The 23,542-nt window shown below is 41.4% G+C and overlaps 1 protein-coding gene across 26 annotated transcripts in view; it reads right to left on the bottom strand.

Annotated features, from left to right (window-relative positions):
* Positions 1–645: 645 nt before the first annotated feature.
* The window catches only part of ABLIM1 (actin binding LIM protein 1), a 325,251-nt gene continuing 302,354 nt past the window's right edge, over positions 646–23,542 (bottom strand). For 14 of the 26 annotated variants that reach the window (XM_034776055.1, XM_034776057.1, XM_034776059.1 and 11 more), the window contains 10 exons: positions 22,642–22,689; positions 20,129–20,275; positions 17,642–17,736; positions 17,381–17,486; positions 15,348–15,412; positions 14,986–15,046; positions 9,535–9,542; positions 7,622–7,696; positions 3,134–3,214; positions 646–1,358 (listed from right to left, as the gene is read on the bottom strand). In XM_034776055.1, the coding sequence (XP_034631946.1) occupies positions 1,245–1,358; positions 3,134–3,214; positions 7,622–7,696; positions 9,535–9,542; positions 14,986–15,046; positions 15,348–15,412; positions 17,381–17,486; positions 17,642–17,736; positions 20,129–20,275; positions 22,642–22,689 (800 nt within the window). In that variant the 3' untranslated portion in view covers positions 646–1,244. The remainder of the gene's footprint in view (positions 1,359–3,133; positions 3,215–7,621; positions 7,697–9,534; positions 9,543–14,985; positions 15,047–15,347; positions 15,413–17,380; positions 17,487–17,641; positions 17,737–20,128; positions 20,276–22,641; positions 22,690–23,542) is intronic. The other 12 variants (XM_034776050.1, XM_034776052.1, XM_034776063.1 and 9 more) reach the window with 3 other exon arrangements.

The raw sequence follows: 23,542 nt of genomic DNA, 5'->3' as shown, positions 1-23,542 counted from the left end.
ACAATAATAAGCATAACTCGATTCAAAAAACTATCCTGCATGATTTCCTGCACCCTATAAAGCGTGCCAGGCACAAAGGAAAAACACAAAGCAAAACAAAAAAAATACCAAGGGTGCATCTTTGTAGCATCAAAGAAATTCCAAACCCTCTTTTCAAAGCATGAGTGAAAACGTTAAACAACAAACAATAAAGAAGTGCTCAGCTTGATACACTGTGCAGTATCGTCAATGTCTGCAACAGTGATGTAACCAATGAGCCTATACTGGGAGAACATGGTGCAAGATAGGACTATTTCACATAGAAACTTCCCTTCCCCTGCCAAGAGGGGTTAAATCGCATGTCTGCTCACACAGAAAAAAATTCTCTGCTGGTGCAACTCAGTGCAGCTGAGCCATTTTGCAGTAGCAGGGAATTTGGCCCAAAGTCTGTGGGTGTGCACCAGAGCACACTTGAGAAGAATTTCCTTTTAACCCTTTCATTTCCTCCACCCACCACCCTCCCTAAATCCCCAGACTAAACAACAAGAAAACTGCCACTCCTACACCATTCCCTTTACTTAAAGGACTAGTAAAGCCCAGGCCATGTTAATTAAAGCAGAAAGTATGGAGGAGGGAAGATCTGAAAACATACACAGCAATTCACTATTGATATCCTAGCATATATGTAGTACAAGTACAAGCAGGGAATTTGTTTTCCAATAATTTGGTTGGTATGCAGCAGAACAGAGCAAACTGCCTGCCTCATTCTTTCATAACAGAAAGAATATGCTGTTTTAAAACAGTGCCAGTTAAGAAATGGTGTGCAAAAAGGATTAATTTTACCATATGGGTATACTACAGAATATATGTATATATATTCATTTCTTGAAGTGATTACAATTCTTTCATTCTACTAGGCATCCTAAGCGCACTTCCTGGCTCGAGGAATAAAGTCCGTCATATTCAGGACAAAAATTAAAGGGAATATTATTGAGGGAGAAGAAAAGAACCGCTTCCTATCATGTATACGACATGTAAAAAGTTTACACATGTGAAAATTGCCATCAAGTTTCTGAACATAGAAATTTTTACCCCATTGGCAAATGTTCATGTTGGCCCAATTGCTATGAATACAGGTGCCTTTGTCAGATTTTCCCTTTTTGGTGGATGAGTAAGTTGCTCTCCAAAGAGAATATGGACTTTATCATACAATATCTTATGCAATTTGTTTTGTTTTGTTTAAAGGGCTATAAATGTAGAGTGAATTAAAAGAGTTTTGCTTTCTTCTTCATGTCGTTGCGTCTCCAAAGAGGTAACTTGTCGAACTCTTGTATTGTCATGCCAAATATTTCTTGAAAAACTTCCGGTGCTAAGTGACGCTGGAGAAAGGGAGAAAAGCACAGACAGTCAGTCACAACCATGGAGATGCCAGTGGAGAATGGGCGCATTAAAGATTTCATTCCAAAGCACATCATAGAATCATAGAATCATAGAATATCAGAGTTGGAAGGGACCTCAAGAGGTCATCTAGTCCAACCCCCTGCTCAAAGCAGGACCAATTCCCAGCTAAATCATCCCAGCCAGGGCTTTGTCAAGCCGGGCCTTGTAGTCTCAGGGAGCTAGGGTAAGTTGGCAAGCAGCTCTACTGCTAGCCTTAGGGGCTTGATTAAAGGTCCAGGGACACACACTGAAATAATGCTAACAAAGTTCTCAAGGTGCTTAGCCACCACAAATGAATTCATAATAATACCTACACATCTTATGTAGTGATTTTCATCAGTAGGTCCCCCAAGCACTTTACAAGTATCATCCCCATTGCACAGCTGGGGAAACTGAGGCACAGAGAAGTAACGTGACATGCCTATCATCCCAGCCAGCCAGCGGCAGAGCCCGGAATTGAATTCAGGTCTCCTGGATCCCAGTCCAGTGCTCTATCCACTGGGTTTCCTGTGTCCCCGTTAATTAGACTTCTCAGCTCACTTGCGACATAGGTAGTATTGTTTCCATTTTAAGAGGGGGAAAACAGACAGAGAGCGATTAAAGGGGAAATTTTCAGACGGACGCCCTTCCTGGCAATACACTGGGCCAGCTAGCATGTGCAGCAGCATGCAGCACAAGTGCTAGGGAAGGAAAGGTTTGACCAAGCCATCTCTCCAGCAAAGCACGCTCCCTAAAGGCTGTGGTGCACCAGCACCTGCACTGGCCACACCCCCCTCCTAGTGCTGTCTCAGACTCTACACAGGTTTCTTCCTCAGCTGCTGCTTAGAATATGCTGGGTGGGGGGATGAAGCTGTCCCTGGTGCACGAGCAAAACACAGGGCAGGATTTACACCTATAGCTCACAGATCCATTCCTTTAAAAACATATCGAAATGACCACAATGCTGTCTGGATATTGGTGGCCCCCTTCAAAGAAACCGGGGTTAGAACCACAAGCAGTCAGAACATCACACAACTGCCCAAGTCACCTTAACCATGAACAATTTTTTATGTGGAAGTAGAGACACAAACCTCATGCTTCTAGACATAAGCCAGACACTAACGAATGGCAGCTGGGAAGAAACTTCTGCTGTGGGCAGGTTATTCCATAACAGGGCACTCTGGAGTCCCTGGCTCCTCCGTAGCATCTGGCAGGGGGGCTGGAACAATTTGTATAGTGGGGGTGCTGAGAGCTAATGAACCAAATGGTAAGCCCTGTATATGGTGGAAACCACTTAAAGCCAGGGAGGTGCAGCAGTACCCCCAGCACCCCTAGTTCCAGCACCTATGGCATCTAGAACTGGCCACTGTCAGAGATGTGATCCTGGACCTGATCTCATGTTCCTATGATTATTGGATAACGATTTACCAATATCTGCCTTCTCATCAATTTACGAGCAAATACAACTGGATGCTTGAGCAGCTCCGTCGATGAGGTTAAATGAGACATTCATACTCATGCCTCGATGCAGATTTGCAATTGCTACAGTATTTAACCCTTCGCCTTTGCTACCACCTCCTGAATCCTTCCTCTTGACAAATCTCCATTGCTACGCAAGGCATTTCTGAGAGGGCTTCTTGGTTCTAACCAAGGGCCTATCCTTCTACATTTGATCGTTCAAAGGAGGAAGACTAAACTTCAGTAGGAAAGTACATTTAGGAACTTGCTTCCTTACCTCAAGCCGGGTTCTGTCTACATCCCGTAATATTTTATTTCGCCCTCTGTTGGTCACCATGAGCATTTCATATGGAAAAATCTGTTCGTGTATAAGAGGGATTGGGGGGGGGGGGGGGGGGAGAAGAGACGTATTTACATTCAAAAACAAAAGAACATACATGTATTCTTCACACAACCACACAACCACTGTTCTTAGAAAGAAATAACAAAACTATAAAAAAGCTTCTTTAAGTTGCCTGAAAGTGAAGTCCAATCTGGCTTGAACAAATACTCCTTCGCTAACAAAACCAACTCGACCACATTTTGTAGGTACAATACACATCAGCACCATTTTCAGAGATGTGTATATCCACACTTCCCACAGACTTATATAAAAAAGTACAATATATATATTTGTTTTTAGCCACAAAGATGCATCTCTAGTCAATTTTTTGCCACTTGGTAAGTTAGCGTGGAGTTTATTTAGGTAAAACATGTAGCATCCATGAACACGTTTGATGGTTGCAATAATTTGCACAGGTCTAAGGAAAAGAATTAAAGTTTATTGTACTTCAACCACCACCACCTGAAAGTACAGTCAGAAAAAGTAGCATCTCTTAACAACTTTGTTAGTTATCAAATTGGGCCTTGTGTTGAGTGAAATTTATCAGATGAATTATTTTCATGTTGTTTGTTGATTTGTTTACAAACAAATCACAGGTCCCCACTGTGCATTTTGACCTTGACATCATGGATGGATTGCAGGAAAAGATTTTGTAGTAGGAATTTATCTTACATGCCTTCCCCTTCTTTAACATGGCATACATCCATTAAATCTTCTCTACAATATTTTATGAGGTTCTCTGGTTTGGTTAATATTGTACTGAATATTCAGATATTCTGCATTAATCAATTTTTGGAACTAAAGAAAATCATGCTCTTAATTTGTTTGGACAGGTTTAATGCCACAGTTTTAAAATGAAAAGCCCTGGAGCTGTTCCTGTCAGCTATTCCCTAATCAATCTAACCCAATCAAAATGATATGCCACAGAAAGGAATTAATAAAATTTGGTGCCTAAAATAAAGTGCTGGATTCACAGCCCTGGAAACTGAAGCCCTCTGTTTAGTTATCAAACATCTACAGCATAGACAGCAACAGTGCAGGTGTCCCTTTGCCAAGACACCTATGTGTCTTTGCCATAACTTAGAAAGACCATGTCGAAAGGTAATGGAAAATCTAATGGTCCACCTTCTATTGTCCATTTCACCTTTGGCCTCGCTGCTGAGCATGCCCACAAGCTTCTCAATTAGGGCCTGACCCAACTCTTATTTAAGTTAATGTGAGTTTTTCCATGGGCTTCAGTGCAAATTGGATTGGCCTTTATTGCCAGCTGTGGTGGTGGTTTTAGTGATATGGATATTTGTCCACTGGGGAAAGGACAGAGACCACCAACTCCTCTCACAGAAACCGCTATGCAGCCAGCCAATGTTATAAATACACGTAACGTTCTTAGACATTAAGACTGTTCCTGGTAACAAAACTCTGTGTTGTCCTGCTTCACTAAGTTCATTCCATTGTCACCAACTATCCCAACACATTTTTCAGAAGCATAATAAATAAGATTCAGCCATAAATGAACATACCATTGAGTTTATTGTAGTTAATAACTTAAATAATGTGTACTTAACCATATCTTACAACCAGTATGTCTTAGAGTCTGACATTCTCATAATTGTACAATTAGTTCTACTTTATACTTTAAGAGTTACATCGTTTCTGTTCAACACTTAAAATAACTACAATATACAATTTTATATGAAAAAGTGTAACTTGTCATAAAATAACCACAGTGAACACAGGGAAAGCTTATTTCAAAGGTTTGAGGTCATCATCACGTTTTATATTTAAAAATTCACTACATAGCATAGTTCATAATTCTTGGTTTCAGAATACACAAACTCTAACCTCCTTTTGAGGCACCCGTTCCTTGTTTTTATTGGGTGAAGTTTCGTGAAATTCACCGATTTCCACATCCCACATTTTTCATGGGCAATAAACACACATTTTGAGCCAAGCCTCGGCTCATTTAAGTTGCTGTTGGCAAGTTAATTGGGCAACACCAATTTACACCAGCTGAGAATCTGGCCCTACATTATTGCATGTCAACACAAACTAAACGTTTACTTCAGCAAAATTCCCATAAATGTTACCCTTAGGAAAATGTCAGAATTTGCCACCCAAAGCAAGAATAAAACAGTTATTTAAAAATATGTTGCCTGGGTCCATCAACAGCAATGGTGGCTGTAAGGAGTTATACTGCATCAAAGCAGGCATTATATTGGAGTAAGGAGCCAGGATAAAGCAGGATTTAGGGAGTGGTGAATTCCCCAAGGTAGATATATAAATATATTTTTAAAATATACATTTCATGTAGGTCAAGGCTTATGAAGCCTGGGCTAGGGCCTTCTATAATATGTCTGGTGCCGGCTCAAAAGCAGAAAATGCAATGTTGTCTGCAAAAATGGCTGCTCACCCTAAAGGCAGAAACACCAACCCTTATGATTTTGGCAAAACCATAGTTTTTCAGCCGGTTAACCAGCAATAGAGAAATGTATACAACGTAAACCACAGCTCTAATTGAATCCCTCTCACTATTAACACTCTGTTTCAGTCCCAAAATGCCTTTAGCCACAGTTGTAAAGTATTGCATTTTATACCCAGGCGATGACATCCCTTTCTCAACAAACACCCTAGGAGTCCCTCTTTTCAAAAGTTAATGTAGGGCCGATGAAGGCAGTTGGACTGACAGCCCTGGAGATGTGAGTCTATCATTCATTGTTAGAACAGGTGCAGTATGGGCAGCAGCACCACAAGCTTCCCACCATCTGTCTCACTTCTCGAGCTCTTCAAAACTGGGACCGTCCCGTAAAATTCGGTAGAGGTGGCAGCTCAACGGCTAGGTGTATTACATGTCAATGGTGCTCCAGCCTCTTTGCCTGCTTAAGACTTTGGCTTCTCTGCTGAGGCTACCAACTTGGGGTCTCAGTTTGTGCCAATTTGGGTGATACTAATTTTGGATGCTGCCATCTGCAGGCTCAGAAATGGAATAAGACTCCCCCCAACTCCCAATTCATTTCTCATAAGCCACATTTCACATTCGTTGGTAACAATCTTCTCCCTGTAACTATTAACAGTAATGACCAAGAACAATGCCTCTATTTACTTCCTTCACTATGTTTTGCACAAAAATCCAAGATATTGTAGGACCATAAGAGTTGAGTGTAATCTATACACATGGGGATTAATGCACCTGGGTCACATGAGTGGTTCATTTTAATACTGAGAAATGACAGATTTTGGTGAGCACGCGTCAGTCTAAATGTTTGTGTGGGAAGTGGAGGTACACCTAAGGAACATTGCTCTTGGTCACATAGGTGTCATCTTGAGATTGTACAGGGCTTCTGCCAGTTGGACAGGTAGCTGTGCCAATTTGTTACATACAGTCCCGTCAAGGCAGGTGCAGTACTACTACACAGGAAAAGATGCACTGCTGCAGTCCCTTCCCATTGTGTTTCAATTACTCTTGAAAATAATGTTTTCAGGTTTCCCTTTTGGTTCACTGTACCATTCAAACAGGACTGGAATTAAACGGAAAGAGAGAATCTCAGAAAGGCAGTGAGCTTTGCTCGAAAACAAAGGTGGGGAAAATGCATCTGTTCCCTGTAGCAGGCAGCTTCACATTATCTCTTAATAAGGAGAATGATCTCTTCTAAGGGTTGGTGTGCACCCCTAGAAAGGTGTGTTGCTCTAACCCACAGGCTTCAGACGTACTGTAAGGAGAGGCATAACAGCTATGCTGATAACTGCATTTGTTTTACTAACAGTCAGCATACACAGGTGGGTACGTTGGACAATGCCTGTGTATAAATGACTCCTCTTCCTGCTCCAGCAACTTGGGTATCAAACCTTATTTAACTTTTAGGATCTGATGCTCAGTTATACTAAGGCCTCTTTCCACAGCTGGAGTAGTATAAAGAGGCCCTAGTGTGAGAATTAAGCCCCTCCCTTTCCACTAATGCTCTGTAACTAACCTGGCCTCACTGCAGCTAAACGCGCCTGTTCCTGAGTTATGCGTCTATCCAGGTTTAAGCACTGTGGGTTCCTGCTGTTTTGGGTCTTTGAATGTGGCAGCTTCACAGCTGGATGGGGAATTAGCTGCATTGGGCATCACTCAGGCGCTTTCAGCCTCTCAGTGTTGCCCCCTGAAATCCCTCCTAGGGGCTGCCCACTGTGGCTGCTCTTGTCCCACCCCTGGAGCAGACAGGAGGCGCACCCATGCGAGGTGGGGGCCAGCACAGAGGGAGAGATTTGGCACATAAGGAGCAATGATTGGGATGAGGTAAAGAGAAACAACAGGGACTCAAGACATTTCCTACAGTATCTCATCGGCAGTACATAGTCAAACCTTCACTGTCTCAAAGGAAAGTGAATAACAGCGGCACTTGCCTTTGGTTCCAACATGTTAGGCATAGACACTCCTCTGTCCATTCTCATTCCGGGGACATGACCATCCGGGAGGGACTGCATCGGATACAGGTATACGTCAGACACACAGGTTACACATACACACACACAGGGTAAAGGTACTCATGTAATGGTGAAAACAGAGGTGAGTTTATGCTCAGACTTTCCTCAGATCTTAACAATTAATCTTACCATATGGAACACTGTCAAAGCTCCTGCTTATTACTTTTCTAAGGTGAGCTCTGGATCCCAGCTCCCTCAAAGGCTCTGATCTGCTCTCTGCTCAGTAGGCCTGGAACTGTGGAACCCGTCCATACCACTCCCAATCCACCAGGGGGTTACTACAGAGTGGCCACACCTTTCCTGTCCCAATGGCTTCCTCTGTGGGCTTGCAGCTTGGAACCTCAACTCAGATCCCACACGACAATATGTCAGGGCATTATTAACCACTGGGCCGCGCTGCCCCTTGCAACTGTCCCTTTATCACCTGGATAGCGTTAGAGTGTGGCTTTACTCTGAAAAAGTGACTGCAAAAATGGCACCATGAAATTCCGCAGAAGTCTTTTTTCTCATAACAAACGGCACTCAGTTATATCCGATATGCTCAGTTGACAAGTAAAATGGTGTCATTTCTAACTGCAAACTCTACCTGTATGTGACAGTCAGTCTGGGTTCTTTCCATTTCACACATCATCAGTAATAAAGGCTTTACAGGTCCTGTTACAAAGGCTCTGTTACACCTGTGCATCCTACTTTTCCATTTTATCTTCATTGACACCTGGGAAAACCTAATGCCTTTTGCACAGGGACAACTGACTGAAACTTAGGGCAACTCCCATTGAAGTCAATGGAAAAAGATTCTTTGACCTCAAGCGGGAGTTAAATCCTGCATTTAATGAACAATTCTGCTGAACATGTACCAGCATGAATAGATCCAGCTTACACTCTGCTAGGTGTATTGGCTCTACAGTGATAGCAGGTGAAAAAGTCGTATCAACTTATTTTTGTCACAATAGGCAGATTTTACTGGGAATGCACACAAGAGGCAGCTCTTGGTTAAGAAGGTGCCATTTTTACATAGTTACTGTTCATAGCATAACCACACTTGAAGCATAATGCATGGCACGACATAAATATATATTGTAATCTGTTATCCTCTCACTGCAGATCAGTCTTTGATACGGTACATAATCAATTTGCCCAAGTATTTAAATTATAATCATTATTTAGCATTTATATTGCAATAGCGCCTACAGACCAACCATTTTCGGGCTTCATTGTGCTAGGTGCTGTACAAATACATATTGTGAACATTCATTAAGATATGCAATGGCAAAAAGTTGTCATGGGGATCTGGAGAGGAGTGGCGGCACTTGCAAGAGCATCTACTGCTGCAAGATCTATGGTGACAGCATCATAGAAGGCCACTGGCCAACCATCTCAGCTGGAGGGTGAATTCCAGGTTCACAGCCACAGACAAAAAGAGAGCGTTTGAGGCTCGTAGTATGGAAGACGGGGGCCCCCAGAAGGAAGAGGAATGTGTCTAGACCACCCTTGGTTGGGACAAGACATGGGGAGAGAGAACCCATGCTCAGATGCCAAGAAGGAACCACTACAGATAATTTTCATTTCAACATCAATTAGCTTTACAAAGCAGGTCACAAAACTGTTGGGCCTCCTCACTCATACAGTTCTGGGGCTGTACCAGGAAGCATCTTAGCTATACCTGACCCTTGTTGATACAAGTCTACATCGTTGATTATGCTTAAACATGCAGATAAACTGAAACAAAGGTCTTAAAAAAACCCTTCCCTGTAGCAGTAATTCAGACTTGAATAACAGAGTGGATGTTTTTATCTCTGCTGTCAGTTGATGGATGAAAACCCGTACTCTACCTGGAAATCTGAAAAGCAAAGGGAAATCTCGTCAGCATTAGAATGCGGAAGAACGTGGATTGGTCACAAACACCAAACAGCATATTTTAATTGTTCAGCGAAAGCAATATCAGATCAGTTTGCAGCCTCCAGCAAACATCAGTTTGTTGTTCACCACTTTGATACTATTGATGCTTCTCAGAGAGATCGGAAGATAGTTACTATCAATTCACAAAACGGTGCATTAGCTCCAGGAACTCATCTCAGCTTATTTTATAATTAAGCATGAAAGAGATAACAGTCTCTCTGTCCCAGTCAATCTACAGTGTTGTAACTGATGTGATGTACTGATGTTGTTGGGATATGTCAGATTTTTTGATTGACTTGAATCCAAAGGCCTATGTGACCAGACAGCAAGTGTGAAAAATTGGGACGGGGGTGGAGGGGGAATAGGAGCCTATACAAGAAAAAGACCCAAAAATCGGGACTGTCCCTATAAAATCGGGACATCTGGTCACCCTATAAAGGCCTGATCCAGTTTCTACTGAAGTCAAGGGAAAAATTTAAGGGAGAAGGAATCTAAGGCCTTATCCAAATGCGAAAACGGTACCAATTTAATGACATTGGTTTAGAAATTGGCTTAATTAAATCAGTGCAACATCCTATACATTAGTTAAATCTAGGGTTGTCAAGCGATTAAAAACTAATCGCAATTAATCATGCGATTAAAAAAACTAATCGTGATTAATCACACTGTTAAAGAGTAACAGAATGACATTTATTGAAATATTTTTGGATGTTTTCTACTTTTCAAATACATTATTTCAATTACCACACAAAATACAAAGTGTACAGTGTTCACTTTATATTATAATATCAGAAATAGTATTTTTCAATTCACCTAATATAAGTACTGTAGCGGAATCTCTATCATGAAAGTTGAACTTACAACTGTAGAATTATGTACAAAAAAATAACTGCATTCAAAAATAAAACAATGTAAAACTGTAGAGTCTACAAGTCCATTCAGTCCTACTTGTTGTTCAGCCAATCACTCAAACAAGTTTGTTAACATTTGCAGGAGATAATGCTGTTTACAGTGTCACCTGAAAGTGAGAACAGTCGTTCTCATGGTACTGTTGTAGCTGGGGTCGCAAGATATTTACACGCCAGATGCACTAAAGATTTATATGTTCCTTCATGCTTCAACCACCCTTCCAGAGGACGTGTCCATGCCAATGACAGGTTCTGCTAGACAACAATCCAAAGCAGTGCAGACTGATGCATATTCATTTTCAACATCTGAGTCCGATGCCACCAGCAGAAGGTTGATTTTCTATTTTGGTGGTTCAGTTCTGTAGTTTTCGCATCGGAGTGTTGCTCCTTTAAGACTTCTGAAAGCATGCTCCACACCTCATCCCTCTCAGATTTTGGAAGGCACTTCAGATTCTTAAACTTTGGGTTGAGTGCTGTAACTATCTTTAGAAATCTCACATTGGTTCCTTCTTTGCGTTTTGTGAAATCTGCAGTGAAAGTATTCTTAAAACGAACAACATGTGCTGGGTCATCATCCGAGACTGCTATAACATGAAATATATGGCAGAATGCAGGTAAAACAGGGCAGGGGACATACAATTCTCCCACAAGGGGTTCAGTCACAAATATAATTAACGCATTATTTTTAATGAGCGTCATCAGCATGGAAGCATGTCCTCTGTTAGCCGAAGTATGAAGAGGGATACAAGTGTTTAGCATATCTGGTACGTAAATACCTTGCAATGCCAGCTAAAAAAGTGCCATGTGAACGCCTGTTTCAGGTGACACTGTAAATAAGAAGTGGGAAGCATTATGTCCCGTAAATGTAAACACACTTGTTTGTCTTAGCGATTGGCTGAACAAGAAGTAGGACTGAGTGGACTTGTAGGCTCTAAAGTTTTAGATTGTTTTGTTTTTTTGAGTAGTTATGTAACAAAAAAAATATCTGCATTTGTAAGTTGCACTTTCACGATAAAGAGATTGCACTTCAGTAGTTGTATGAGGTGAACTGAAAAATAATATTTATCATTTTTACAGCACCAATATTTGTAATAAAAATAATATAAAGTGAGCACTGTACACTTTGTATTCTGTGTTGTAATTGAAATCAATATATTTGAAAATGTAGAAAAACATCCAAAAATATTTAATAAATTTCAATTGGTATTCTATTGTTTAACAGTGCCATTAAAAGTGTGATTAATCATAATTAATTTTTTTAATCGCAATTAATTTTTTTTTAGTTAATCGCGTGAGTTAACTGCGATTAATCAACAGCCTTAGTTAAATCTGTACACTCTTCCTGTGCAAGTCCTAAGTCGTTATGGTAAAGAATATAAACTCTAGGGCACAGCTAGTAGAAATATACTTCTTGTGGGTCAATTCAAGTAATGTTCATAAGTGCAACAGTGCAAATTATTATTTAAAATAAATCACCATCAAAATATTAGTTTCAGCAAGTGCATTGAACTCCCACCACATCAGCCAACATGGCACTCCTATCGGCACTGCAGTACTGCTATGCCTCACAGAACAAAGAGTCGGGACTTGTCTGTCTCTCATGGGCTTTTCTAACCATCCCTGAGCCACAGAGTCTTACTGTAGATGGGCCTGGGGGAAACCTCACAAAAAGCTTATTCCAAATCCATTCGATTCAATTGGAAAACTTTCACAGAGTCAAAAATTGCAACGTTTCCAATGATACAAACATTTTTTCTGGAAATTTTCAGACTGTTTGAAAAGGTATTTCAAAAAAAGAACCTGACAAATTGTTTTAGCCGGCTCTATGGATTTTACAGTAGGGAGAGGATCGAAGGTGAGATTGTCAAAGAGGGCTACAGGACCTCCCATTGAAAGTCCGAAGCTGCACAACCAGATGATGGCAGAGCTGGGAACAGAACCCAGAAATCCTAACTAACCTTAGCCAGAGGCCCAATCCCCTAACATGACATTTACAGAAAGTAAGTTCATATTCTCTGTGTATGGGGTACAAAATATACATGCAGTACTTAGCTACTCTGCTGCACGCGGTTATGCCGGACATTGGGCAGTGTCCCTTCACTTGCAGAGGAGAGCTGAATATCCAACATAAACCACATTCTAGGAGCAGTGAAGAAAATGTCATAGGGAATAGGAGAGCTTTCAGGAAACTAACTCAGATATACCAGACCAGTTGTCCATCCCTGGCTAGATCCATCTTGAGAAATACTGTATAATCATGTCTGGAGACTCTGCACTGTTTAATACAGATGAAGCCCAGAGAAGCTGGTTTGATTTTAATCCTGTAGGCTTTTCCATCAACTGACTGATTCATCCAGTCTCCTGACATTTTACAAGGCCATGAAGTGCTATGAAATACCTGACGTGCTTTGCAGGTCTAGGATAGCTCATTGAGACTCCTAAATGCTACATTTGTGAACACAAATGGTTGGGATCCTTCCCTCTAGAACCTCTACAGTCCTGGTCCACACACATGGGACCATCATTTCTGCTTGAATGCACTGAAGGTTATCCCAAGAGGTTCTTCATTTGTCAGATAAGCAGTTAACCTCACTGGCACTAGGACCTGGGATTTCCCAACATTAAGACCTTTTAGAAAATGGGAGAAACCACAATAAATAGCAGAAGGCAACTCAGCAAACCCAGCTGCATCATGTAATGATGCCTGAGTTCACAGTCCCATCCATTTTCTAAGCCTAAGATTACATTACAACTTCAGCCATGTTTTTGTAGCCAGGTCATGACACCCACATCTGACCTGTTACAACAAACAGGTTGAGCTGTGAACACTCATGAGCTTTTTGCCCAATGTAACCATGTGTCAACCTTGACTGAGCATCAACACTCATGTGTTTGCATTATGGAAATATCATAGCATCTCTGAGTTCTGGGTGGGGAGGTACACAGGGCAGTACCAGCAGCACATGGGACAAAGCATTCTGGAGTGTTCTACTGAAGAGTAGGGAGGAAGAAAGTCTGGCCAGTCCAGTTACACCAGCATGGTTGTGGGACTCATATGAGCAGAAAATAATATTGTTATCTCCTGAGACATTGATGAGCCAGCCAAGCCCACTGTCTTGGGTGACACATGGTTAGTGGTCACCATTACTAACCGTGCCGTAAACGTGATTCATGGGAACACAAACCTTGTTTAAAACTAACCGTTTTTTACATGCTCATTTACAAGTTAAAGTGCAGATGGGGCCTGATTAATAATTGAAAAGCTGAATGAAGGACACCTTGCCTTCTCCTTCCCCATACTACAGCAACATTCCCTGGCTGGAGAGGCCAACGCAGGACTCTCTTCATGGTCCCAAAAGGCTACTCCAAGAAGAGGCATGTCATGTTGCCACTGCCCTGTGGTTCTCCTGGAGGCTGCCAGTTCATGGAGCACTGTCACTGGCAGCACGACCTCCAAAGTGACTAGGCTGGCCCTCAAAAGGTGAAGTTAAAAAAATGTTTTAAAAAGGACAAAGCGTTTCTCCTGCTTTGGAGATGATTAGCTCCCCTGTGGTATCCTGCGTCAATTCATGCTTTGGCACCTGCGTGCCATAATCTATGCAACTTGTGACAAACTGCAGTAATGGCAAGTGATGTATACAAAGGGCCCAATTCCAGTCTCACTCTCTGCACTTATACACATCATAGCCAGTGGGGTGACTCCTGATTTACACCAGCATAGCTGATATGGGAACCAGACCCAATACACTCATGTGCCTGAGCTTTCAGAATGAACCCGAGACATGGACATGTTGGCCACTGCAGTCCCAGACTCATTTGTCAACTAAGAAACAGAGCCCACACCCCTGAGCAGCAGATCCTTTGGAACAGCATCCTGTCATTTTTAACTGGTCCATTTCTCACAACAGAAACCACAACAATACGGAGCATGAGTCTAGGGCTTTATGTATTCAAAGCACTTTGTAAATACTAATCATCAACACATTTTACTGATGAGGAGACTGGGGCACAGGCAGGTTACATGTCTGGCCCGAAGTCACACAGCAAGCCAGCAGCAGACCTGGGATTAGAATTTAGCGCTCCCTGGTTCCTAACCTTGTGGCTCCTGATTCCAGACCATGGTGTATCATTTGCAGCTCTATAATATAGCAAAACAGAACTCAGTGCACATCCCTGAATAAATACATATGGTTTGATTCTCAGTTGTACTGAGACCCCTTTGCACTGCTAGAACAGATCCTTGCTGTAAACGAGAATCTACCCCATAATGTGGTTTGGAAAAAAAAATGTTGACAAATGTCTGCACATTTTAAGTTAACTCTGGAGTTTACCGGACAGGGGTAAAAACTGAGACGCAGACAGGAGATCAACCACATTTGCTGCCTTAAAAAGGAACTGCAGAAACCAAAGCGAGTGTCACAGTTCACTCAGGGACCAAAGCAAAACAAGAAAACAAAAAAAACAACTCAGCCTTACCTCGAACATCACCGCTCACATCCCCATAACTATTGTACTGACCAAAGTCTGTAGATACCGGCTGTAACAGGAAGGAAAACACGGTCATATAAATGCACAGTTCACATATGCATGAGTGTGCAGGTATTTCTCATACAAAGGCTTTCAGCTCTCAGGTCTTGCTGCATGGTACACATTTCTAGCAGAATCTAGTCAATGGGGAAGGGCAAGACTCTTGGTAGCAGGTGGCTTTTGTTCTACTGATGTTAGTTTTAAAAGACAGATTGATCCAATTTAGAGACCTGATGGGATCGACAGGGAAATAAATACCCAGACTGAACATTAACTCCACCTTCTGCTTCTCCACACTGCTGCCATCTTACCCTGTGCAGTCCATTTCTTCCATAGCCAGGGAGGGAGGAGGTTTTAGAGGCCGAGGCTTGTGAGGCTGAATGGGGAGGAGAGAAAAGTCTTTTAATAAAATACCAACAATCCACTGGAAACTCAAAGTCAGAACGTTTGGGGAAGCAGTTCTCAAACTGTGGATTGAGACACCAAGGTGGGTTGTGACCCTGTTTTAATGGGGTCACCAGGGCTGGCGTTAGACTTGCTGGGGCCTGGGGCTGAAGCCGGAGCCCGAGCCCTACCGCCCAGGGCTGCAGCCGAAGCCCAAGGGCTTCAGCCCTTGCCCCACCCCCAGGATGGCAGTGCTCTGGCTTTGGCCCACCTTCCCGGGGCAGCGGGGCTCGGTTTTTGGACCCCCTTCCCAGGGCTGTGTAGTATTTTTTGTTGTCAGAAGGGGGTCGCGGTGCAATGAAGTTTGAGCAACAGCACTGACTTTGGAAAGCAAACATTGAAAACATGGCTAAGAGTCAAATATGTACCCAACCTTCATTGGGAGCAGGATTCAAGTGAATAGTAATGGTTGAACCTCAACCAGTTGGGGGCTTTGGCTCGGCTAAGCATCTAGCACCAAAGCTTATCCCAACTGTGTTAGGAAATCTTGCATGACCAGCTGACAGGTTCCAGTACTCCTGATTTCATCTAAAATAGCAAGGAAACAGGCTCTCCTGTGGTATCACGGTGCTTCTGCTTAACGTCTCAGTTGATGCCAGAAAGTGCAGTGGCACGATGGCATTTCTTTGGCTTTCAATTTTAAGCGGGTGGTCATATATGTGGTCCTCCAGTAGCACCTCTGGAGTTAACATTGTAATTCATTTTCCATTACAGGGACTTTCTTCTCTCTTCCCCACAATTAGCACCCCTCTCCACTTCCTTGGCCACCCACAAATGTTGCCCTTGCAGTCTCTGGTTTAAGGAGACATTTAAAAAAAATAGGAGGAGGTACAAAGGACAAGATGTTCTGGGGCTAAGGGATGCCGACGAAAGCACAAATTTGTCTGACCAGCAGTCCACAGATCTCACACAAAAGGCAGGGGTGTTGCAGATTAGCACTGATGTAATGGTACAGATGGGCACGGAGAGGCTTCCATTAAGGTGACACTGTAGCCAGTGCATTTACTCATCTTTGTGAGCGCTGATATTATTAGAAAGACCCCAGCCCCGTGACCATGATCGGAGCCCTAGCCTGGTCCTTCTCTCCCTGACCAATAGGGGCTGGCAGTGCTGTAGAGACAACCTACTCCTATAACGGGGAAGAACAGAGTCTTATTTTGTTGGGCAGCCATCCACTAGGATGATGGAGTAGTGGCAATGGCAGGTTCCACAGGGAGCTGCTCTTGACTTTTCTTGGCTTGGAGCAGACTTACGATGCAAGGCCCTGAGGGCAAGGAGAATGAAGTAAAACACATGAGGAATAATCCTTGGAGCTCTGAGAAGGGCACATAGGTGCACCAGGGATAAAAGAATATATTAAAAATATATATACAAAAAAGGCCAAACTCTTGGCTGCATCACTGACCTCCCTGTAAGGAAACAGTTAAGCACAGCTGATACTTTCGGCTTTTCTCTGGAATGTAATGCATCCAATTGAAATGCTAGCTTAGATAGACAGACATTGACTCGCTAGGGTCCAGCACTTTGGAATGTGTTGCCCTGCTCTCTAAGGCATTGCCGATTTCCTCTTCCCCCGTGGGAAAGGTTAAAAGGCTACGTGAAGCTCAAGTTTAGGCAAGGTGTGTTTAGTTTGTTGTAATTTAATAAGCTAGCCCACTAGTTTGTGATAAGTGTCCGCAGTGCAGTTACCAGGGCCAAACTTTACATCACATGTATATAAAGAGTTATTTCTCCAAGAAGTTCCTTCTAAAATCCTCAATTTAGTATTATTTCTAGATTAAACAATAAAGCCAACAGGTATAGACCAAGATTTTCAGGAGTGAAAGCCCAGTATCCAGGCACACACACCATGTGGGCTTCTAGGGACCACTTAGAGATGGTTTTCACCTCTGTTGCTTACATGAATTAATTGGAGAATCATAACGACTGGCTGAAAGAGGTGGCCTATCGCGAGTCTCCTTTTCCATTTCTTCTTTTAATATCAGTTGCCCCAGACCTGAGTTAAGCTATAAATAGGAAGAGAAAAAAATATATATAAGCAAAATACAATGGTGGAGTTGTTCATTAAAACAGTTGAAATTGCTTATGAAAAGTCTGTCCATGGTGCACAGTGGAGGATTTTGAAGATTCGGAAATAGTATTAAGATAAGGCTATAACAACCTTCATGAGCTGCTCCTCCTGTAGCTGCCGACGTCTCTGGAGCTCTTCATCTTCTTCCTCTCTGCCACTTGATCTGCGTCTCATGTCGGCTCCTGCTTCCATAAAACCATGGTACAAAGAGAGCTTTCTCACATCAGTCCCACAACACCAGAGACTTAAGGTCTACTACACAATACAACCTAACTTCGTTTGCTAAATAAAAAAAATGCAAAGATTGCCAGTAGCTTCCAAAAGCCTTTTCAAAATCCACCCTTACCCAAAATGAACACTGAGCAAGTCCACCCACTGTGAGACCAGAAGGGTGCTGGCACTATCCACAGTGAGAAGTTATACTAAACACAACATTGGTTCCCAATGCATCCCACCTCCCACAGATATGCACATGCCTCAACTAGAAATGGAGTTTGGGCTACTCCAAAACCCACTTACATAGTAATGAGGCTGGAGCTGTCTGAAGTCCCAGTTTCACCACTGCAAGATTGGAGTTTGGAGTAGCTAAAGCTTCACACTTGCTTAGCACACACACAAGTGAATAGAAGGGGAGCAGCAGTGGTGTTCCAGGACCTAGCACAGAGGCTTGCAATCAGCTTAACAGGGAGGGGAAGCCTAGATCACCAGTCACAGACGCTTGACCTTAAAAGCACTGGTCCATGTACCAAAATGGCCGAGAACAATAGGCCTGATTCTCTTTTACACTAAGGCCACTTTACCCCACTCTGAGAGCATGGAGGGGACTCAAAGTAGTTATGAATTATATTCAATCCACTTGGTGGCCAATTTAGACTGCCAAAGTAAAGCAGCTGTAGTGTAAATGAAAATCAGGTTCAATGATATTTTAGAACAGTCATGAACAGGCTGAATAACATGGCTACAGGCAGTTTTGATGACAGCAGTAGTCTCGCTCTATGGGCCAAATCCTGAATTCCTGACTAATTTTTCCATCAATCCTAATTCAGTCAAAGTTCTCATTATAATCAGATTTATATCTGAGTAAAAACCAAACCCTGCAATTGAATCATTAGGATGCTTAAGTTCAACACAATATTATACAGGGAACTGTAAAATGGTGCTAGCATGGAGGTAGCTAAAAAGGTTACAGAGGTTAAAATTTGTTTGCTAACATGCCATTTTGCTGTCTTTCTGTAGAGTTTTCTGCAGAATAGGAGGAATACACATTTTTTATTTTTTAATTGTTTGGTCCAGTTTAGCTCTGTATGGAAAACATCAGTAAAGCAGGCAACCAACCTAAACACAGACTCAAGATTTTGTTTTTAATCATGTTCATTAATATGTAAATGATACATTTATTGCTGAGTTCAGAAAAGCCCCGACTGCATTAGGGCCAATATAGTTTCTGCAGAGTCATGTTTAGTTTCTCAGGAAAAATAAAGCAACCTGAGAGCCAATGTATGAAGCAATTTTATTTAAAATAGTAACAATCAAGATACAATCCATTGGCAGGTGGGTAATGGACTGGGAGGAGGTGATGACCAAAGTGGTCAACTAGGAACCCACCACAGATAAATAACACATTACGTTATAATGATCATTGGTGTTATAATGAAATATTAAAAATACCCATGAATTATCGATTTGATGTTACAGGTTGTGAAGTTTCAATTGGCATGTAGACGCTATTTCTAGTGAATTGATTCCCTCTACATTAGCCATTCATATTATTTGCCTCATCTCAAACCACTGAATTCCTAACCCTTGTTATGGTTTTATTAACAGCTACATGGAACGTACTGTGGAGTGTCAAACTCTTCACCCAAAACTGAAATAACCAACTAAAGAGTTTGCTTTGTGCATCTCTGAAGAAGTAATGTTTAAATTAGCTGTCTAGCATCCCTCCTGGTTGGGAATCATCACAAGCACAAAGAAAAAGACAAATTAAAAAAAATGATTGTGTATGTGATTCAAAGAAAACGCAATGAATGAGACACTGCAGTGTCAGGACACGGAAAAGAAAGATATACATTCTGTGGATACGGCGTAGATGAGAAACACAACTTTTATGATGGTCTCATTCAGAAGGTATCTATGCAATGACTGTTCCTTCACAGTGCTCATCATTGCCACAGAAAAAGCTACATGGACAGAGAAATGACATTCTTTACAAGTATATTTACTGTTAGCATAGAACTAGAATGTGAAATAAATAATAACTGAAAGGAGTCAGGCTTCTATGATGCATTCAAGACATTGAACCGCCCATAGCCAATTGCACAATATATATCTCCTCTATGGGAGAATGTCCATGTTAACAGTCCCAAAGTTCTTTTATGAGACCTGTTTTCTTTGCTATTATCATTTATAGCACAGACATGCACAGAGGCCCCAATCAGATTCAAGGCCTCAATGTGCTATGTGGTGAACAGAGGTAGACGGTTCCTGCCCCCGAGAGCTTACAGTTTCAATATTAGTCTAATTTATTTATATGTACCTCTTAATCCATGTCACTTAGTTCATTGATTTTTTGCATACCTACAGCCGCAAGTGAGGGAGGACCTGGCCAGTGGTCTGTCTCAATCTTTGGTATCTCGTTGGGTGCTGGAGCATGGGCTGCTGGGAACTTGGAGGACTTGATGATATCCTCGGAGGACTTGCTCTGTGCTGCCAAAGCAGTTGCATCTAGATGGCAATCAGGGGAACTTAGCTATGTTATAGCCTACATCCGTGTCATGGTTTTCCTTACTTTGTTAATATTTCATACTCTACAGCAGTTCAGTTATTAAAAGTGTATGCACTGATCTTTTGGCTTCCTAGTTTCAGCTTGCAGTACTTCTTTTGCTCATTATTGTCTTATAATCAAATTTATGCTCTCTCCCCTTTCACAAAATACAGGATTTCACTGGAGTAGCACACTGTTAGAATGATTAGACAGATAGAGGGAACTCAGGCAAATACGTCAAGCAGTATTTCGCTGTATCTCCTGACGATAGCTGATCATTAATGAAGACTTCAGTGTGCTGGCTTGTCTTCCCTTTAGGGCAAGAAACCAGGAATAGTTCAGTGGAGTTGCACTAATTTTAATTCCACCACATTTAAAAACATTTCCTATGCTTCTGTGAAAAATTGCAACAGTGAAGGGGTCTGCAGCCAGTAGAGAAAGGTGTTTATCACTCGAACATCTCTGCTGCATCTAGTAACTCATTCATGTTCAGTAACAAAAGTGAGCTTGAGTTTAGTAATAAACGTTAAATTCTGTTCAGATCAACTCAGCAGGGAGATAGTCTTCAGAAATGAAATTTACCACTGTACTATACAGTATTTAAAAAAACCTCATCAGGAATTCCAGAGTCTTATCTCAGTAGTGTGGCACAAATCTAGAATTCAAATCTGGGCCAAAGTCTTTTTAAATTATCATATAATGCAGGGATGTGCATTGTGGTTTTAATTTGTTGACTTTCGACCAAAAAAATAAATAAAAAAAAATCAAGTGTTTTACTTTGTATTAAAAACACCCTTGTTACTTCCTCAAATGCAAAATATCAGCCTCAGTCAAGTCATTTTATTTTTGAACATCAAATCAGAAGACGATTCCTGGACCTACTTTCATTGAAAGACGTCTGCTAAGACAAGCAACTAGGAAGCCGAGGCAGATGTTTTTCAATAACGGATTCATTACATTTTAATGTTTATGGCTTTAGTCTGAGATTGTCAAAGCAACATAAGGAATTGAAATGCCCTTATTCCCATTAAAATTAACAGGAATTTCACATCCAAATCCTTTAGGCCGCTTTGAAAATATCTGCCTTAATGTGTATTGGGAATGTTGGCAATTTTAAGACGGGGAAGGTTCTATGCATGAACATACAGAAACCTGGGGAAGCTGGTCAGGGGATAACAAAAGCATGACTTCAAACAGTACTTACACATTAGAATTGGTGAGGTTAGTGGCTAAACATTCACATGTTAATGAGAGGGTGAGAAGACACATTAAAACCATAAAACCCCAAAAAAATAATATTAAGAATTTTTTAAAAATGAGAATATGGTTTAAAATAATTTTTTTAAAAAAGAGGCTCACTCTGCAGTAATGGGACTCTGGTTTCTAATCTAGGTCTCCGTATTTTTTCCTCCTTGTGAGCTCAGCTGCTCTCTATTAGCTGCTCATCTAAAACTTATGATTCTGTCCATCTGTTACCTAATCCTACAAAGAAACTATACTGGTTGGTGTAGGATCTCCAAAGGCAAATGCAAGAATTCCCTCAGGAAGTATAGTCACGTGTGCTTTACCAACATAAAAAAGCCTTTTCCTATTAAACACTCTATATTCATAGCAGAAGGCAGTAGTGAATGAATTCAGTAATAACAGGGACCATGTTCCATAGCATCAGGCAGTGGCAAATCAATTGGCTGGTCCCATCATCATTATTATTATGAGGAATGCTAAAACAATGGGCAGCTTGGAAAGAGGTTTAAAGTAACAATGAAACTGAATATTGGAAAAACAAATAGATTTTGCTATCCAAGCTGCTCCACTGGCTTTGACAGTCAAATCAGCCTCCCCAGAGATACACTGCATACAACACTTGCAACAATTCTACTCGTTCTTAGCTCTTTTAGCAAATTTGCATTTGGAATACTGGTCTGCCAATAAAAATCTCCATCTTTACGGTGGAAGCAAAGATTTGTACTTTATTTGCCCGAAACAAAAGTTAATACGATATAGGCTGAGACCCTCCAGTTGAAAAATCAGTCTTACCATGATGAATTCCTGTGGGAATAGGTACGGTACCTAAATCATGTTAAAGACACAAGGTGAAATCCTAGTCCCATATAAATCAACGGGAGTTTTGTCATCGACTTCACTGGGGCCAAGATTCCACTCATTCTTTTTACTTGGCAATCTGTCCAATAAAAGCTGCTTTTAAATGAATATTTCCGATTTGTAATGTGTATGTGAAACACTGGGTGTTTTCTGCTATGCCGTACAAATGTTTAATTGAGCAGACTCTCCTACTAAGAAAATACAGAGAGGAAAGAGGGTTTACCATGTTGTTTATAGATGGGTGGTTTCCTGTAAATGTTGATGCCTTGATCTGTGGAATTAAAAAGCAGAAATGTGTGAATATGGGGAAGACTTCAGCGATGAATAAAACCACAACACCAAACCAATAGACACACTAAACCAAGGAGTTAGCACAGGAAGAAGCCAGAAAGCTAACTCTAGCATTACATATAGCTGGGTTACTCGAGAAAATACTAGAACAGGTGAAAAGTCACAGACATGTGGTATGAAATCTTTTGCCATTTATTTTGCAACATGTTGATGCATCTAAGTCACGAGCCATTCATTTTAGATACTTAGAAGTTTATTAGTAACATAAAGGTTATAGAAGAAATGCAAGCAAAGGAGATATTTTGATGGTGACTATGTAAGCAATTTGGGGACAGCAACCCCAAATGACTACATGCTGGAAAATTGTGCTTCAGCAATAGCAGCTTAATTTCCTCTCCAACCAATGAGTTGGACAGAGCGTAGAGCAATGCAGTGAACCTACAATTCACATTAAAACCTACTGACCATGTGGTCTAGTCTGCCATTTTGAAGAACAGCCAACTATTGTACTGCACTGGGCCAGAAAGATGCTCCATGCAAGGCTAATTAATGTAGTGCTAATACCAAACCACAACACGGACAGATTAAAAGCATTTCTATGTGACAAATATTGTACAGCACATCATCATTAGGCATTAGATTTTAACTGTAACCCCCAAAACTCTTACACAGTATTTCTATGGCAACCTCTTCAAGAACTGGGATTATTATTATTTTTTTTTAATAGATGCTGATTTAGTAACAGGCAGAGGTTCATTCTGAAAAAAACTTACAAGTTCTTCACAAAAACAACAGGCAAGGTGATCCAAAATTAATGCTACAGTGAAAAACCA

This window comes from Trachemys scripta, chromosome 7 (assembly GCF_013100865.1).
Source record: "Trachemys scripta elegans isolate TJP31775 chromosome 7, CAS_Tse_1.0, whole genome shotgun sequence".
In the NCBI taxonomy this organism is placed as follows: domain Eukaryota; kingdom Metazoa; phylum Chordata; order Testudines; family Emydidae; genus Trachemys; species Trachemys scripta.
The sequence above is the reverse complement of the archived record's forward strand: the minus strand, read 5'-3'. Positions and strand labels throughout refer to the sequence as shown.